General features: G+C 48.7%; 1 protein-coding gene and 1 long non-coding RNA gene across 4 annotated transcripts; one reads left to right on the top strand and one right to left on the bottom strand.

The window, feature by feature from the left end:
* The first annotated feature begins 383 nt into the window (after positions 1 to 383).
* On the top strand, positions 384 to 9,267 carry ZNF3 (zinc finger protein 3). Of its 3 annotated transcripts, none has more exons than XM_086374093.1 (6): positions 384 to 486; positions 1,619 to 1,746; positions 3,776 to 3,862; positions 4,858 to 4,949; positions 5,221 to 5,347; positions 7,035 to 9,267. In XM_086374093.1, exons 3-6 carry the CDS (start codon positions 3,808 to 3,810, stop codon positions 8,102 to 8,104), a joined length of 1,344 nt encoding a protein of 447 aa, XP_086230219.1. In that variant the 5' UTR covers positions 384 to 486; positions 1,619 to 1,746; positions 3,776 to 3,807; the 3' UTR covers positions 8,105 to 9,267. The 3 variants fall into 3 exon arrangements, with proteins under 3 accessions (XP_086230219.1, XP_086230218.1, XP_086230220.1); XM_086374092.1 differs by having other exon boundaries at positions 3,726 to 3,862; XM_086374094.1 differs by lacking the exons at positions 384 to 486; positions 1,619 to 1,746; positions 3,776 to 3,862; positions 4,858 to 4,949; positions 5,221 to 5,347 and adding an exon at positions 6,153 to 6,266.
* A 100-nt stretch (positions 9,268 to 9,367) lies between these two features.
* LOC147344842 (uncharacterized) lies at positions 9,368 to 17,263 on the bottom strand. Its single transcript, XR_015154342.1, has 2 exons — positions 11,659 to 17,263; positions 9,368 to 10,415 (listed from the first exon to the last, which is right to left on the bottom strand). It is a non-coding gene; the product is annotated as an uncharacterized LOC147344842 (long non-coding RNA).
* Between the last annotated feature and the right edge of the window lie 653 nt (positions 17,264 to 17,916).

Raw genomic sequence — 17,916 nt, 5'->3', positions numbered from 1 at the left:
TGTTGGCCGCGGGTCAGCTGGGGACTCGGATCGCTTGGAACCAGGGCGTTTGGCTTGGCCCTCGGCAGCCCCACGGGAGACAACACGGGCACACAACCGGCACCCGCTGGGCACGCTGCGCCCCGCCTTCCGCTCCCCAGCCGGGCAGGCGCGCCGCAGACCAGGTGCGCGGCGGCGCCCTCCCTGCCTGGCCAGCAGGGGGCGCGAGGGGCGGGGACGGCAGGCCCTCCTTGTCGCTTCGGCGCTGGGGCCCCGCGCCCAGTCAGCAAACCACCGAGAGGCGAAGACCTCCCATTTTCCTAGAGGGAACAAGTGGACGTGGAGGGGGACATCCAGGATGGTGGAGGGGGTGACTAAGACCGACCCGGAAGCGAAACGGAGGGGACTTCCGTTCTTTGTTCTGTCCCCGGTGTGTGGGTCCGTGACAGTGTCCAACGGGGCCTGTTTGGTGTCCGGTCCCCTAAATCTACCGTCCCTGCCCCCAGGGTGAGTCCGGCCGCCCCCAGGGCTCGAGGTGGGACGGAGGCAGTGATCGCCGGAGAAGGGGTGGTGTCCCTGCCTCCGCGGCCCGCGGGGTCCCCAGGACCACCTGGAGCAGGGTGCCGGGCGGCGGGGGGGCGCCGGTGCCAACTCTGCTTTCCCCGGCACCCCGGCACCCGGCCCCTGACCGCCGGCCCTGCGTCGGGGGAGGAAAGGGGCTGCGGTTCTGGTTCTGCGACAGCGCCTGGCTCCAGCCCTTCAAAGTTCCAGTATGGCTGGAGAGGCATCCCTCTCTTTAAACGGCCGATGACAGCGACCCTAACTTGGTCCTTCCCGGAAACGTTTTCATATGATGTTAACAGTTATCCGCGCTCCCGGTGGGAGGGAGGGTTTAATCAGCTGGGAACGGACCAGAGAATGAGGGGTTCTAGGAAGCGCAGTTAGAACCATTCAGATGACAGAAGAATCCCCCTGGCGCCCAGTAAATCTAGTCTTTTTCGGAGAGGTGTACAACTGGGTCCCATTTCAGCTGTATTAGGTCCCTGATTTGATTCGCTTTTCAACTGGGATTGAACACAGACCGACCCGGTGTTTCCTTTCTGAAACTCATGGAGAGAAGCAGGATCCTGAACTTGAAATCTGTGGGGCACTTAGAGGAACTAAACCTATTTATTATCTCCAAGAAGAGAAGTTGTGGAGAGTGGGCATCATCTGGTTTCACCTGTTTGGTGGAGAGTCCTGCGGAAGGAGAAGGTTCTATCACACAGGACACTAGGACTCTGAGGTGAAAGTCCAAGTGGTAGATTTTTTTTCAGTTAAGCATCCAAAGCCCTTTCTAATGGCTTACCTGTACAGCAATGGGACAGACTCCCTGAAGTAGCCGAGAGTGTCTAGTAGCAAGTTAGCTGCCAGAACCTTAAGAACTGGAGAAGGTGTTTCTTGTCTTGGGTGGGAGGTTGACCTGGAGAACTGTGATTTCCATTCCAGTTCTAAAGGTGCAACACAAATACCAGCTGTGGTCTTAATCAGTATTTATTAGCATAGGTTCTTTGTCTTTTCCTCTTAACTCCAAATATCTAGATTAGAAGTGAAGTTTACATAAACATTTGAAATTCCTTTTTCTTTTTCTTTTCCTTAGTCCTACAGCACTGATAGCAAATAAGTCTGAACTCCCAGGGATTTGAACAGAGGCTGCCAAGTTCACAATAATTGCTACTCTGGCCTTCTAGAGACTAACTCCAGAGAAGGAAGGAAAGAGTCCAGCAGGTAAAGCTTCCACGACTTCTCACTGCCCGGTCATCCTTCCCGGAACACTGCATCTAGGAGCACTGCAGGGGGTCGCATGGGCAGTGGAGCAGGGGAAGGGCCCTGCTTGGACCTGAAGCTCTACGGGCACAATGGGGGTTTTTCTTTCTGTGAGAAACATTGTTCAGTGATCCAGACACTGGGGACTTGTTCTCAACAGTATGCCTTTGAGCTCCAGCTTTGGTTAACCCAGCTGCGAGGAGGGAGTGCTACTTCTTTCTCTGGAGTCTGAGCCTCTGACTTTCCTTTCTAAGGAGAGTTTAGACTGAGAGCGGATTTATTGGGAGTGTCTGCTTATAACCAGTCCTGGAGATTGTCAAGTTGGGCAATAGGAAGAAGAAGATGGCTGACTCTGAGAAAAAGCTGAAGGGCCCCAGCTAGGAGGGTGATGATAGCAAGAGGGTGTGTCACCTTGATTGTCAGTGGGCCTGGCTCATGCCTGATTCCTTGCTTTTCACTATATAATGGCATTGTGATGGGCCTTCTACAGCCCCTTGCTGCCCAAAGACTAGAGTTCTCTGAACTCTGAGTGACTCTAGGGGGCCTTCTCCTTTTATATCTTAGGTGAATGCAACGGTCACTCTTGATTGTTTTACTCCTTTCAGGAGTACCCTGCAATGTAGTTGGCACTCAACAGATGTTTGTTATATGAGCAGATGAATAAAGAGAGGGAGGCAGACAAAATCCAGGGGTTTTCACCTAGGTTCTTGCCTAAGTGTCAGGCTGCTCTGAGGACTGCTGCACTCTTCTCAACCTGTTGATTCTTGAGGACAGACTTGTACTTGAGATTCAAATCTTAGTCTAGGTACTAACTTGACACTCACTGTTATTCACTGGAGCAACAGAGAACAGACCTCTTGATTGCCGTGGCAACCAGGGAGCAGGGACCTTAGTAGGGATAAAAATGGAGTAATAAATGATAGTAGGCTTTTTAAAAAGCATTGGTTCTTGCTTCAGGGACTTACATTCTGATCCAAGGAAATCTGTTATGAGAGAAAGGAGATAAAAAAGCAAGGTGGCTGCTGCTTCTCAGGGCGAGGAGACACAGCAACTGGGACTTTTCTCCCAGAATCTGGCGAATATGTCCACCCACACCCTGTGATGAGACTATAGAAGGACCACAGAAAGGGCCCAAATCCGTCAATAACATCCCACCGTTGACTGAGACTGAGAACAGAAAACTGTCTCAGGGAGAAAGGGAGGAAGAATCTATCTTTTTTTCTGGCCATGCTGCATGGTTTACAGGATCTCTGTTCCCCGACCAGGAATTGAACCTGGGCCACGTCAGTGAAAGCACTGAATCCTAACCACTGGACCACCGGGAAACGCCCGAATTTATCTTAATAGATCTGCACTGTCTGTCCTAGTTCTGTGAGACAGGGTTTTTAAAATGAGACAGAGAACTTCTGGAGGTTCTGGAAGTATTCTGTACTATCTGTTATTTGGGGGCTGTTTCTTGGCCCCTTTTCCTCTAAAGAGAGCATCTACATTTACTATAACGGCTAGAAATGTACCACAGTAAAAATTTTTTTTTTCTTTTTAGTAGAAGAAAAATGTTTATGAGGATTAAAAAAAAATCTGTATACATTTGTCCATTATTCCAAGTATACTTAAAACTTGATACTTAGACATTTTGCCAGCTGTAACACTCTTTTTCACTGTTCTTCATTTGAGTAATTGCTTAGTATTTAACTTTGTTAATGGCATCATTTGGCACCTGTGTTCTCCATTTTTGTTGTTAGAACTACCACCCAGTGTGAATTGGGGAGCCTAAAGTGGGATGTTGTCCAGGAACTTGGGCCTTTGACCCAAAAGACTAGTCCCAGTTACTGCATTTCCTCTTGCTGTTTTGGTACTAACTGAAATGCTAGTTCCCTTCTTTCTGTATGCAGGAGGGTTTTTTAAAATTATCTTTGAACCTTGAACTTTTGCTTCTGTAGTGCTTCCACCTTCTCATACAAACCCTGCTTCCTGCTGACTCTGAAAATAGGAGACCAGAGATCCGAGCTTCTAGTACGACCCATGGAAACTCAGGCTGATCGAGTATCTCAGGAACCTCAGGCCTTGCTTGAGAGCGGTAAGGAATTTATCCTTTTATTCACTTACTCAGCAGATGCCCATTTAAATCGCTCATTCACCAGGTGCCGGGCTAACTGCTGGAATCCTGACTGGCGAGGACATAGTCTTTGCCTTTCACTAACTCCTAGCCTAGTGGGGAAGGCTGACTGAAGCCATTCATTAAGTACGGCTTGATAGGTTTTATAGCTGAGGCATTTTTAAGGGCTGTGGGTTCCTCATGCAGCATTTAGAAAACTGTGACAATCACCAAACTCCCATTTTCCAGGTGCTTTGTAACAGCCCTGGTTTGTGCTCTTCTGGAGCATGTGCTTAGGAGAGCTCTGGGGAGTTACTTTGGAGATTACAGGCAAAAAGGGTAGAAGGAAGAGGAAGGGTGTGAAAAGTATTTGTATTTTGCTCTCACAGACTGCCACTGACTTTGGAGCCAGCTTGTGTCCAAGGAAGTATTATTCCCGTGCTTATCAAGAAAACGCATTTAAAACATTTTTATCTGCATGCTTCTACAGAATCTAGTATCTGCAGAGATTTAGTCTCTCAGGGACCAATATGTTAACTTAAGAATTACAGGAAAAGATACATAATCAAACACAGAAACGGGAAACACTTAGAGTGTGTAGATTTGATCTGGGGAGCGAGAAAATAAGAGAAGAATCGTGGGCATTATGACTTGCTTCAGAGTTGGAGTGAAGCTAGCTTTCCTCTGGGTAAGAAGTCCAAGAGATTGAGTTGGAATGTGGAGAACGATGGAAGAGACACGAACAGGATAGCTGGTGCCTCCTGGGACAGACCAGAGAGCCAGGGTCAGCAGGGCTGTGGGCGTCTCTGCTCAGGCCACCAGGCCCACGCTGGCCGTGAGCACCTCTTCCAGTGGCAGAGGGAGTGAACTTAGAGATGCAGGAGTGGGGGTACTAGGTTGTCCTGGACCCAGGAGTTTCCGTAACGGGTGGAGAGGCTCAAGTGCAGATCGACTCTCACGGACCCTCTCGTCCTCAGCTCTTCCTTCCTCAAAAGGCCCCACGTTTTCTGACAAGGGCGGTCTGGGGGATGAGATGCTGGCAGCCGCGCTCCTGAAGGCCAAGGCCCAGGTGAGCCGTGCTTTACCCTTCTTTCCCTTCCCACTTTGCGGAAATCTCTTGTGCAACAACATCCTGTTCTGTGCTTCCCCCGTCAGGACCGTGGGACTCCCCCACGGAATCATGGACTCCACTTAGTCTCAGCCTCTCCTGTCTTCCTCCACCCTGACTGCCATTCCCACTTCCCAAATGTTGGGAAGTGTTACTCAACCCCGAATTAGCTTTTGGCTCCACCAGCCTCATCCCTGAGCCAGAAATTGCACACGAGAACGTGTCGTTTCAGGAACTGGTGACCTTTGAGGATGTGGCTGTGTACTTCATCCGGAAGGAGTGGAAGCGTTTGGAGCCTGCCCAGAGGGACCTCTACAGGGACGTGATGCTGGAGAATTACGGCAACGTGTTCTCCCTGGGTAGGAACGATGCTTCCTCAGTGAAACTCCCTTTTGGCCTTCCTTTGCCTCCTCCTTTGCTAGTAACAGTTGAGTCACTGAAAATCATTATCTAAGGACTGACTTCGTCTCAGAAAGTTCTGACAACAATAATAGTGACTCCCATTTGCAGTTTGTAGTTCCTTAAGAGTGTTTACAGATAGTCTCTCCTTCAGTCCTCACAATGTTGCAGCTGTTGAGGCAGCCAGAATTATCCTCATTTTATAGGTGAGGAAAGAGAGCTCAGAGGTCTTAAATGCTTTGCATACAGTCATATTGCTAGTGACTGGGAAGACCCGAGCCCTGGCCTTTAAACTCTCAATCTGTTACTTTTTCTCATGTTATTCTCAGGACTTAACATTAACATATAACCTAGAGATTTTCTCAAAAGATTCACACATTGGGATCCCTGAACATGTGAGGCACTGCTCTGTGTCCAAGTGAAGATTCTGGAACTCTGTCAGGCTCCTCCCCTTCTCTGTTGGACTTCCTCTAGGGACCTGTTGCTTTGTGGATGGACCTCGGGTAACTGCTGCCCTTGTAGAAATTTCACCTTGTGTCAGGGAGCAGTTGGCTTCTTAACCTTTAAGCCTGTGGACTGTTCCTTCCTTCCCCCTCACCCACTGTCAGGACGTTTTCCTGGGCAAGGCCAGGGTCTTCCCCGCTCCCATGGGAGGCCTCCCTCTCTGTGTCTTCTCTGTCCCCTGCAGGTCCTGGGTCTGGGATTGAGCTCTGGGCCATTTGGTATGAACAGGATAAACCTTGTCCTGTCTTTCCCCATGAGCAGGATTCCCTTTTCTGAATTTTGACGTGATCTCTGGGCTGGATTGAGAGGAATTGCCGAGGGGCCTGGATTGGAAGGGAACTGAGAGCAGAGAGGTCCTGAGAGGCACCTGTTCGGGTGAGGGAGGAACAGCTCTTTCTGTCCCTAACGCTCACTGCCCTGCCTTGACTCCTTCAGTTACTGACAGACTAAACATGCTAACCATATGGACCCCTTCCACTTGTCCTCTATGCCTGAAGTTCCCTTAGAAACCCCAGAGCGCTGAGAGTGGCAAAGTCAAACATAGAAACTGTTTACAAATCCGCTCAGTTAGCACAGTGTTCTAGGCCCAGGGCTGGAGGTGGGCTGACCTTTGTCTCTTGCCTGTTCCCATGGACTTGGTGAAGGTGACGTGACTGCAAACCAGAGTGTCCTGTTCCCCTGGGGCTGCAGGGCTGCACCCTTGTTGTGGCTTCCTGATCTGCTGCTGCTTCTCCACACCCGGCTGTGTCTTCCTGTGGGAGACAGACTGGTCCGTGTTGCGTTTCTTGTACCTACTCCCTTTCATCCTCTCACTGGCCCGGCTGTCACCATCTCCCAGTTTATCTTGAGCCTCTGACCTCTAGGACTTTGTCACTTCATTAAACAGTTTGTCCTGCCTCTGCCTGATCCAGTTTTCTCTTCACTTCCAGCTTATTTCTCGATTTTCCTTCTTTTCTCCTTCCCTGTTTCTTTGGCCCAGTTCTCTTATTCTGCATCAGCTGCATACAGCCTGGGCAGGCCTTTTTGCACATTGATAAGTGGCATGTGCTTTTAGCCTGTGAATATGATGTGATTAGCCTGTCTCTGGTTTTGAGCCTTTTTTCCATAAGGAATAAGTGATATTTGTGTTCTATATTGTGCCAGATGGTGAGACCAGAACTGAGCCTGATTCTGAAATTTCTGAAGATAGAGGATCACATGGGGTGCTGTTGGGAAGATTCCAGAAGGATATTTCTCAGGGTCTTAAGTTTGAAGAAGCCTATGAACAAGAAGTCAGTCTGAAGAGGCAGCTGGGGAGCTCCTCTGGAGAGAGACTGAATAGGAAGATGCAGGAGTTTGGTCAAGTAGCAGCTGAGGAGCAGCGAGCCCCCACAGGAGGTAGAAGTGAGAAGTGCGGCGATCTGAGGGACAGCTTCACGGTGGGCGCCAACCTCATTTCCCATCAGAGACTCCCTGTGGGGGACAGGCCCCATAAGTGTGATGAATGTAGCAAGAGCTTTAATCGAACTTCAGACCTCATTCAGCATCAGAGAATCCACACTGGGGAGAAACCCTATGAATGTAGCGAGTGTGGGAAGGCCTTCAGCCAGAGCTCACACCTTATTCAGCATCAGAGGATCCACACTGGGGAGAAACCTTACGAGTGCAACGACTGCGGGAAGACCTTCAGCTGCAGCTCAGCTCTCATTCTCCACCGGAGGATCCACACGGGAGAGAAGCCCTATGAATGTAACGAGTGCGGGAAAACCTTCAGCTGGAGCTCCACCCTCACTCACCACCAGAGGATCCACACTGGAGAGAAACCATACGCTTGTAACGAATGTGGGAAAGCCTTCAGCAGGAGCTCCACCCTCATTCACCACCAGAGGATCCACACTGGAGAGAAGCCCTATGAATGTAACGAGTGTGGGAAGGCCTTCAGCCAGAGCTCACACCTCTATCAGCACCAGAGGATCCACACTGGAGAGAAGCCCTATGAATGTATGGAATGTGGAGGGAAGTTTACCTATAGCTCAGGCCTTATTCAGCATCAAAGAATCCACACTGGGGAGAATCCCTATGAATGTAGTGAGTGTGGGAAAGCCTTTAGGTACAGCTCTGCTCTGGTTCGCCACCAGAGAATTCACACTGGAGAGAAGCCTTTGAATGTAATGGGAGTGAGCAAAAGTTCCCTCCAAGTCACTGCTGAAGTAAATATCAGAGAGTCTACGTGAAAGAGAGGCACACGCCGGTTTTCCTCACTTCCTGAGTCTCCAGAGCTCCTGCCTTACTACCTGAGTATGAACTTAGGACGTGTCCCTTCCGACTCCAACCTTTCACCTTAGAGAACGGGGCCTGTTGGGCAAATCATCCTGGCCCCGTGATTATTAACCTAGTCATTTTTCCCAGGAATGATTCCAGCCTTGAAGAATTAGGCTGCCAGCAACAGATGGAGCGCTGGGAGCAGAGGAAACTCTGGGATCAGTCTCCTTCCATTTGGGAGGGGAGTTTGCACTAGACCATTTTTCTCACACCAGAAGAGCCTTTCCACAGTGGGGATGGAAGCACAGTAGGAATAAAATTCCAGGGGTTCCTCTAGTTGGAGTTGGCACAGTCAGCACAGAAGAAAATGGAAAGAATGTTCTCGGTTGTGTTTCGTGCTAGAAAGGGGAAATGGAGGCTGCATTTCAAAGTCACTGCTTCTAATCCAGCTTTAAATTTTGATGAGGATTTCTTCTTTTGATAAGGAATGTGCTATTTTGTTTCCTGACTTCATTAATCATGGAAATCTGGTGCTGAGGGACTTGTTATTTCATTGGGCAGGTGTAGGGGAACACTGAGAGGTTTTCTGTAGTGACCATGTATCCTCCCGGGCTCTTGGAGCAGCAAGACCAAACCTCCACGCATTTGGTGGAGAACTCGCTCATCCCTTTTATGACAGGACTAATGGCAAAGCCCAGGTCCTCCGTGAGCATAACCTGAGGGGAAGGATCCAAAGCCTTTAGTGCTGGCCTCAGTTTTCCTTCTCTTCTCTTCCTCCGGCCACTCCTGTGATGGAAAGTGATTTAAGCTAAACCCCTAGCTACCAAGGATGCTTTTAAGGAGCTCGCTCAGCCAGCTTGCCCTGCCCTCTGAGACCTATGACCTATGACCTCTGGCCCCAGCCACTAGACCTCTCCCGACCCCACCTCTGACTTCAGCAGCCAAGTGTGAATGCAGAGAGCAAAGCCCTGAGGAGGAAGCTTGGGCCTGAGCCTAGCGGAGGGCTCCTTGCTGGGTTAGGATGGAGCTCCCCAAGTTTTCCCAGCAGAAGGGATGACCTTTCATTCTGTTTTCCCAATCCTGCTCATCTGTAGCATAAATGAAATGCACTATTAAACAGAATAGTTTTTCAGAAGGATGGCTTGAGTGTGTCTTTGTGCAGGGGCCAAATTTATTTCAGTTTAAGCAAACATTAGTGACTATGAATGGAATCTTAAAAAATTAATCTTTAAAACTTTTTACAAACAACCATTTATTTCTCCTCTAATCTCAAACCTGGAACCTCCCTCCCTTGACCCCAGCCTGTCCTCTGCACACGGCACACTGCATGCCACACACGGGCTGTCTCATTCTCATGGCCGCTTACACACGCCTGCCTTTAGGGTTTTACGTGCTGCATGTCCTTCTGTGTGGTGCAGTACTTCGCACCAGCAACCAGGACTGGAAAGGTGCTTCTGAATGTGGGATCCTTGACAGGAGCCTACTTAGATGCTGGGTCACAGTGGACATAGTGAGGAAGTTCCTGGAGGTCCAGTGGTTGGGACTCGGTTCTCTCACTGGGTGCAAGGTTCAATCCCTGGTTGGGGAACTAAGATCCTGCAAGCCATATCACACAGCCCAAAACAGAACAACAGGCACATTGAGATTTCTTGGTTTGGCTCTTGGAAGGGGATGGGGGGTTATGGTCATGAAGAAAGCTGAGATGGAGAAGATGAGGAAATGTCTGGAACTCTAGCCTCTGAAAAATTCTGGATCATATACTGTGATTGGCCATCTAATATGGTTTTAATTTTTTTAAACTCATAATTTTGGCTTTTCTTTGATGCCCACCGCAGACTTGAGACTGACTTTGTTTCTCCAAGTGCAGACCATGAACCATCACAGCAGGGTCACTAGGCTGCTTGCGAGTCACACAGGTGTCTGAGTTCTAGTCAGACCCATGAAGTATACTTCCTGAGGGTAGAGCCTAAACATTTACACTGAGAAGAACTGGTCATGAAATGGAGAACGTTTCTAGGAGCTAAACGCTGAGCAAGGCCTCACTAGGTTCTGCGTGGTGAAGGAGAGGAAGTGCAGCAGGAGGTGCCTGCTCCTCGTGTGCAGGTGCAGTTGTGAAGCTCTGGGAAAGACTCCTGAGCACGTGGAGCTGCTGGGTGATGGCCTGTCACTGCACGGGAGGGCTCAGTCCCTTCTCTGCCCTGGCGCTGACTGCCTCCACTCCAAAAAGATCATGACCGTCACTCCTCAGAGCTTCTCACGGGGACCTGAGATTCAGCAGGGCCACTGCATGAAAAATACATTAAAAAAACCACCTTTGAAATAGCTATAACATCTGATTCACCTGAGTGTCGAGATGATTCATCCCTTTCCACCTGATTGCTCTTTTCTGTCCCTAACTGGGCATTCCTCCATGTTCAGTCACGGTATCAGTGGTCTCTTTCTATGCCTATGCCGTTACCCTGGGAACCCATTTACTCCAATGACCTCAACTATTAACTTCAATTAATTTTTACATCTGCACACGTGGTCCTGATCTCTCCCAACCTCCAGTCTCTGGTCTCATCAGACTGTGGGGCATTTACATTTGGGCCTTTTGAAAGTTTCAAATTGTTTCTTTCAAACCAGATACATTTTTCCCCCATAAACTGGCCCCTCTCAGAATTTCTATAAATTGCTCAAGGTCAAAACGCCTGAGGTGGTGGTCCAGTGGTTAAGAATCCGTCTGCCAATGCAAGGGACACGGGTTCAATCCCTGGGAACTAAGATACCACATGCCACAGGGAAACAGCCTGTGCTCTCCAACTACTGAGCCCTCTCACCCTACAGCCTGTGCTCTGCAACAAGAGAAACCACTTCCCTGAGAAGCCTGTGCACCAGGAAGCTAGAGAGCAGCCCATGCTCACCTCAATGAAAGCCTCAGAGCAGCAACAGAGACCCAGTGCAGCCAAAAAAATAAATAAAAATGTAAAAAGATTAATTATTCTCATCCTCTTACATCTGACCAGCATCAAGTCCCGAGCAGGAAAGATGGATTGCTGTTACACGGCAAGGTTTCAGAATTGAGGTCTTGGAGGCGGGGGGATTTCCAAGTGAAGGTCATAATAGAAGCAAACCCGTGGCACATACTCTTCCTGACCCTTTCCCAAGTGGTTTTTGTATGGCCACATGGTGATTTATAGCAAAGGAGCAGGGAGGGGGTCAGTGGATGGGAACTTTCTAAGGGGAAGCTTTAGGGGTCAGAGGGGTTTGGCTAAACTGACTTAGGATTCTTGCTGGAGAAAGGGCAGGGTAGTTGGACATCTCCCTGGGGTGATGGTGCGGGATGACTAGATATTAAGGGGGTTCAGATGTGAAGGACAGGGGACTCACTAAAACTAGATTTTACAAGGAAGAGGGGGCCTAAGAAAAGGTTTGGAAGTCTAAGGTTTGCTTAAGCAAAAAGTCTGTCACATCAAATAGCAGGATGGTAATGAACCCCAAACACACCCTGTGTTCACTTCCCCTGCATCGTGCTCCAGCTACCTACCTCCAGCCAATGAGAATTAGAATCCAGAAAGGCCTTGGAAAGCATCTTCAACCTCCGCTCAGTACCCCCTGGCAGATGGCTCTCCAGTCTTCGTGGTGCTGTGTGTAGGGATGGGAGGCTGGTCGTTGCCCCAGGCAAAATCACTGGATGTTAAGTTGTGCTGAGTGCCGCCCTCTCCTGCGCTCCTGCCTCCCACTCTTAGCTCTGCCTTCTCACCTGTGAGTGATTCACAGGGACATTATCAGTCAGAACAAAAATAACAAAGCAATTTTATCCCTGATGCCTCCTGCCCACCCTAAGTTATACCTGTCCTTTGAGCTCCAACTGAAATAACTCTGAGAATATTCTGTGTTCAGTTTCCAAGTAGGGGAAAAGCCTGGTTTTACCCGAACATGGTAGTTGCCAGCAGTGTGAACCACAGGGTGGTGATAGAAAAGAACATCTTAGCAAACTGTTCCTTTCTGATTAAAAGATTGTCTTTAAAAGCTCCCCAAAGATTTTTTTTTTTTTCTTCAAGGAAATCAAACCAGTCCATCCTAAAGGAAATCAATCCTGAATATGCACTGCAAGGACTGATGCCAAAGCTGAAGCTCCAATACTTTGGCCACCTGATGTGAAGAACTGACTCATTGGAAAAGACCCTGATGCTGGGGAAGACTGAAAGCAAGAGAAGAGACAGAGGCAGCAAAGGATGAGATAGTTAGATAGTATCACTGACTGGATGGACATGAATTTGAGCACACTCTGGGTGACAGTGAAGGACAGGGAAGCCTGGTGTGCTGCAGTCCACGGGGTCGCAAAGAGTCAGACATGATTTAGCGACTGAACAACAAATGGTTTATAGTTTAAGTTTTTTTCCACTTAAGCAGTCAGGTGCATTAAGTATATCAATAATGAAGAACTGAAGGGTTTTTTTAATGAATAAAAATTCTCATGGACTATCATCTACACACAGATAAATATGGTCACCAGCGTGGTTTCTTGGGAATGACAAGAGACTCTCAGCACCTTCCTCCACAAACATGGTTTCCCTCGTGTATCCCTTGCTTTGGCTGATGACGGCAACTTCCCCGTCAAGCCCCAGACGTGGGCGTCGTTCTGGCTTCGCTACTTTTCCTCTCCACATCCTCTCCCTCCACGTCTCCAGCCCATCCTGTACGGCCCATTCCGGGGGCTTCCGCAGCGGCCGAAGCCGTCTCTAACTTGTTCCGGACTTTGGCACCAGCCTTAACAGCAGGTCTCTTTGCTCCCAAAGTCTCCTCCAGCCCATTGGTCCTGCCTGTGCTGGAGTCATCTCTCCTAAATGCTGATTGGATGATGGCACCTCCAAGCCGTCCAAGGGCCCCTTCTCTTCCCCCAGGTCAGAGTCCAGATTCTTCCTGTGGACACAGGGCTTCTCACTTCCCGGCCCTACCCACTCTCCCGACCCTCCTCCCCTCCAACACACGGGGGGCAATGCAGAACGGTAGTGACAGCGCCCGGATGTCATTTAATGCCCTGTGCCTTTGCACATGCTAATGGCCTTCCCCCTCATCCACCCAACAAGCTCCTATTCTTCTCTGCAAACCTCCTCCTCTGGAACTTTCCCCTAGTCTGTGGAGCCTTCCCAGGGCCTGGGGGACGCCACCTTCCGGCCCCACCAGGCCCACCATTTCCTCCAGCTGCCTCTGCACCTTGTACACATGCTCGATTGTGCTCATCTTCTTCCTCCTCTGTCTTCTCCTTATTTGTTCATACCTCTGTCTCCTTCACTCTGGTGGGGGTTTTTCCTACATTTTTACACATTTCTACCACGAATAAGTATGGCATTCATAATCAGAAAAAAATATACACCAAGGAAAAGGGAAAATAAAGGTAGTAAGGAGTACCAGCCATGGAGCACATGCTGTGTATCAGGCATTGTTCTAAGCGCTTTACCTGATAACTCATTTAATCTTTGTAGCCAGCCTGCGAGGTGGGTACTATTATTGCCCCATTTTTATTCCCTTTTCTTCAGGAAAGAAAAAACGAAGGAGAGGAGGGAGGGGAGTTCTCCAGGCACAATAGACGGTGCAGGGAGACTCAGAGGCACTCATCACAGTCTCCCCAGATCTCCTGCCACTGATCCTTGAAGCTCTTTGCCAGCAGCTCAGTGAGTGCTGTGGGGGATACAGAGATGAACCACCCACAGCTCCTGCACTAAGGGGACGCCAGCCTAATGGGAGCCAGAGTGAGACCCCAGGAGAGGTTGGTAACCATCATGACAAGGTATCTTTACTGACCATCTATGCGCCAGCATGGACAGGAAAGTCAGCATTATCTTCATACGATCATATGTGCTGTTAGTCATATTAACACCTCTCTTTTTATGGATGAGAACCTGATACATGATAGAGACAGTAAGCAGTGGAACAGGGGTTCAAACCCAGGCAGTCTGGCTCTGGAGCTTGGGTTCTTACTTACACCACGGTGTTGACTCTGCAAATTAAATGGGGAGTCACAGGAAGCCAGCTGGTATTCCACATGGACAGAGCACGTGGCTGGCACAAAAAAGCTTCAGTGAGCAAATAGCATTAAAGCTGAATTGAGAACAGGGGTCAGTAAATACAGGCAACTGTTCCTTTTTTAGTTACGAGGGTGTGACTTCTCCTTCCCTCAAGACTCCATCATGTTTCCCTGGATACCACCCCACACCATCTCGACATCAGTCACCGTCACCATCATGCCCGCGTGCAGGACCTTCTGTGCTGTGTGTTGTTCCGTGTGGTACAACACTCAGGCTGGGGGCAGGCGGACATCATCACGACAAAACTGTCCAGAACTGTGAAATACCACTGCAACCCTCTTCCCTCCCGGTCTGCCTTACCACAGTGTGGACTCCAGACGAAAAGTTCCAATGAAAAGGAAGTTCAGATGGTCTCTTTTGCAGGAAGAGGCTGATGCATCATCAGACTCATGGAGTAGCAAGTGACCAAAAAAAATTGCTCATAAAGCTACTTATGTCACCTGTCTTGTATCCTGAATTAAACATAGAAGTTCTGAGTAATTCATATCTGCTCTAATTACATCATAGAAACACTGAACTTCACCAGCTGAATGATCCTCTGGTGTAACCCCACCCCCTTTCCTTTACGTCTCACACCTGTCTGGGGACTGTCACTCTGTCCTGTCAGATTTCACCACTGACTCCACAACCCACCACAGAGGCCTCTCCGCTCACCAGCCTCCCCAGGACCCTAGCCCCTTCCTCATGTGCTTGCCACTTACTTCCACTACAGTGTCTTTGCTGGTACCGTTCCCTGGTTGCAGCGTCCTGCCCTTCTTTCCAGGTTGCTGAATTCCCAGTATGTGCACAACTGGGGGAAAGCACTCCAAGCCCAAGGACAGCAGCTGCAAAGGGCTCTTGCAGAGGGCTGTTTGCCACATGCGCAGTCTAGAGAGGGGTGCTGCCATCTAGGAAGGTTGTGCTCTGAAAGTCGACTCTCAGATGGGAGGAGATTTTCTCACACAGAATTCTTGATCCTCGATTCCAGTTGAAATGGATGGAAAATTTCCCCAGATATTACATGCAAGGATTAACTGCTGGTGTGAATCTTGTCTTTTCACATCTGAGTCCCTGGCCCGGTACATCTTCTACTAAGCAGCAGCCTACATGGGCGTCCACTGGCCTCCACGGCGTGAATCCTCCATTGCTCCACCAAGGCTGGCCACTTGGCAGAGCCTTTGCTTGAGCTTGTGTGTTGTTTTAAAAACAACTTTATTGAGATGTAATTCATCGCCATATCCAGTGGTCTTTAGTATCCAGAGTGTCTAACCAGTCATCACAATTTGACATATCCTAGAAAGAAACCCCACACCCTTTAACAGTCATTCCTCACCTCCCAACTCCCCCAGCCCTAGACAACTTACCAGTCTACTTTCTGTCTCCATGCATTTGCCTGTTCTAGACGTTTCATGTTAACTGGAATCATAGTCATACAATATGTGGCTTTTCTTGTCTAAGCTTCTTTCACTTAGTATAATGCTGTCATTTCACCTGTGTATGTTGCAGCGTGGAATCTATACATCATCCTTTGTACGGCTAAATAATATTCTATTCTATGGATGACCCCATTTTGTTTATTCTTTCATCCACTGATGGAAACATTTGGGCTTTTTCTTCTTTTTGGCTATTATGAATAACGTTGCTTTGAACATTTGTGTACAAGTTTTTGTGTGGATGTTTTCATTTCTTTTGGGTACATATCTAGGGTAGGAATTTCAGTCAAATGCTGTATTTAATGAGGAAATGCCAGACTGGCTTCCAAAGTGGTTGTCACATTTTACATTCTCACTGCCAGAGTATGAGCTTTTGAATTCTCTGCATCCTCAACACTTGATGTTTTCTTTTTTTATTACAGCCATCCTAGTGGGTATGATGTGGTTTCATTGTGGTTTTGATTTGCCTTTTTCTCATGGCTATCTTGAGTACCTTTCCTTTCCATAAACTTATTGTCCACAGGTTTATCTTCTTCCTTTGCCTGTCTTCAATTGGTTGTCATTACTCAGATGTAAATATATTCAATATAAAAGTGACTTATCACATATACACGATTTGCAAAAATGTTCTATCATTCTGTGGGTGGTCCTTTCACTTTCTTGACAGCATCCTTTAAAGCACTTTGATGACGTCCTGTTTCTCTCTTTCTCCTTTGCTCCCTTATGCTCTTGGTATCTGGAGTACGTTGGACAGAGAGGTGGAGGCTTTGCTGCTCACACACACTGGGAGTAGGACTGCCAGATAAGATGCCCAGATACTCTAACCCTAATTTCAGACATTGAATAGTTTTTTCAGTATAAGTATGTTCCAAATATATTGTTTACCTGGAATCCAAATGTGCTTTTATTTGCTAAACCTGGAAGCTTGGCCAGGAGTCCTGTGTATGTGTGCATATGAATGTGTGTCTGTGTGACATATGAGGCAACGCTCATAAGCATCTTCAAACCAAGCCGGCCTCACAGTCCCGGAGACAGTGACCTTCCCAGCCCACCAGGGGTCCTCAAGCGCTCTCCTGGAGCGGAGCAGGCACTGGCCTCCTAACTGTGGGAGGTGGGCACTGGGGCTGAGCAGAGCTCAGGTAGACCAGTGGTCTTCCCCCATCTCTGAAGGTCCCCAGCAGACCTGAGCACTGGTTGCTGACATTAGCACCAGCTCAATACTGCATCCGGTACTGACTTGCCCTCCTCTCTCTCCTTGCTTCCTTACTCCTGCTTCCTCTAGTTCCCTAAATAAACTCTCTGCCCCCAGGCCCTTATCCTGGGCTCTGTCTTAAGGGAAATCCAAACTCTGACAGTTGGTACTGGAAGTGGCCCTAGAAATTGAGTGCTCAGGATGGGATTCTGGTACAGGTGGTTAAAAAAAAAAGAGAGAGAGACTGGTGATAAACTCAATGGTGGTTGGTTCTGTGACCCGCATGTTACTGGGACAGAAGCAGTTATAAGGGCTGCAGAGTTTCCCTCTCTCAAGCTTTGAAGAAAGAAAACAATAGACTCAGGTCAGTCAACTATCTATTGAGGGCACGTCGTGACAGCCAGAAGTCCTCCGGGTAGCGTTTAAGCGTGCACCTTCTGCAGTGAAGGCAGGCTGCTCTGAAAATCAGGTGCAGGATTTAGTTGTAAGGGTGGCAGAGCTGCAAAGGTGGCTAAACAAAAAGCCTCGCCTAGTCACTGAGGCCAAAATTCCAGGCCCTGACTGGGGTCCTGGTATCCGAGATGAACATTTCAGTAGCAGTGCTTTATCACCTGGAATCCTAAATTCCCCTGAGCCCTCTGGCCTAACAAAAGCACCTCCCTTCCCCCTTGATGCAGAAGAGCCTCATTTTGCCTGAAGACCATGCAAAGATCCCACCTGACTCAGGTGCCTATCAAGATTAAAGCCCGTTCTCCTCAAAATCTGTCCCCACCTTCCCCAATACATACAGACTGCAATATTGTGATTTATGACAAATATGAATGTAGTCACTAGACAATCTGAGCAGGCCCCTAAGTCACAAGGGGTGTAAGCAGGAGACCCACATTCCCACGTCCTTTACCTTTGCTGAACTGATGTCTCTCTGCTCACACCTATGGCTTTATTTCCCTTTGATGTGCTGGAACAAACAAGTAGGGTTTCTGTCTCACAGAGGGTTCAGCTCAGTATTTTGATGTGTGAACCAAAAATGTGCTGATTCACACGGCCCTGCTCAGGAGTGGCCCTAAAGGCCAGAGAGGGGAAACTGGTGGGCAGAGCTGTGAGCTGTG

This window comes from Bos grunniens, chromosome 25 (assembly GCF_055505025.1).
Source record: "Bos grunniens cultivar Pamir isolate PY7600 chromosome 25, Bosgru_T2T1.0, whole genome shotgun sequence".
NCBI classification, from domain to species: Eukaryota; Metazoa; Chordata; class Mammalia; order Artiodactyla; family Bovidae; genus Bos; species Bos grunniens.
Note: the sequence above shows the minus strand (reverse complement) of the source record. Positions and strands in the feature narration are given on the sequence as shown.

Bases quoted from the DNA above. Each gene is read 5' to 3' on its own strand.
- ZNF3 (XM_086374093.1), top strand. From the start codon at position 3,808: ATGGAAACTCAGGCTGATCGAGTATCTCAGGAACCTCAGGCCTTGCTT. The intron at 3,863-4,857 runs GTAAGGAATTTA...TCTCGTCCTCAG, and splicing joins TCAGGCCTTGCTTGAGAGCG to CTCTTCCTTCCTCAAAAGGC. The intron at 4,950-5,220 runs GTGAGCCGTGCT...GTGTCGTTTCAG, and splicing joins TCCTGAAGGCCAAGGCCCAG to GAACTGGTGACCTTTGAGGA.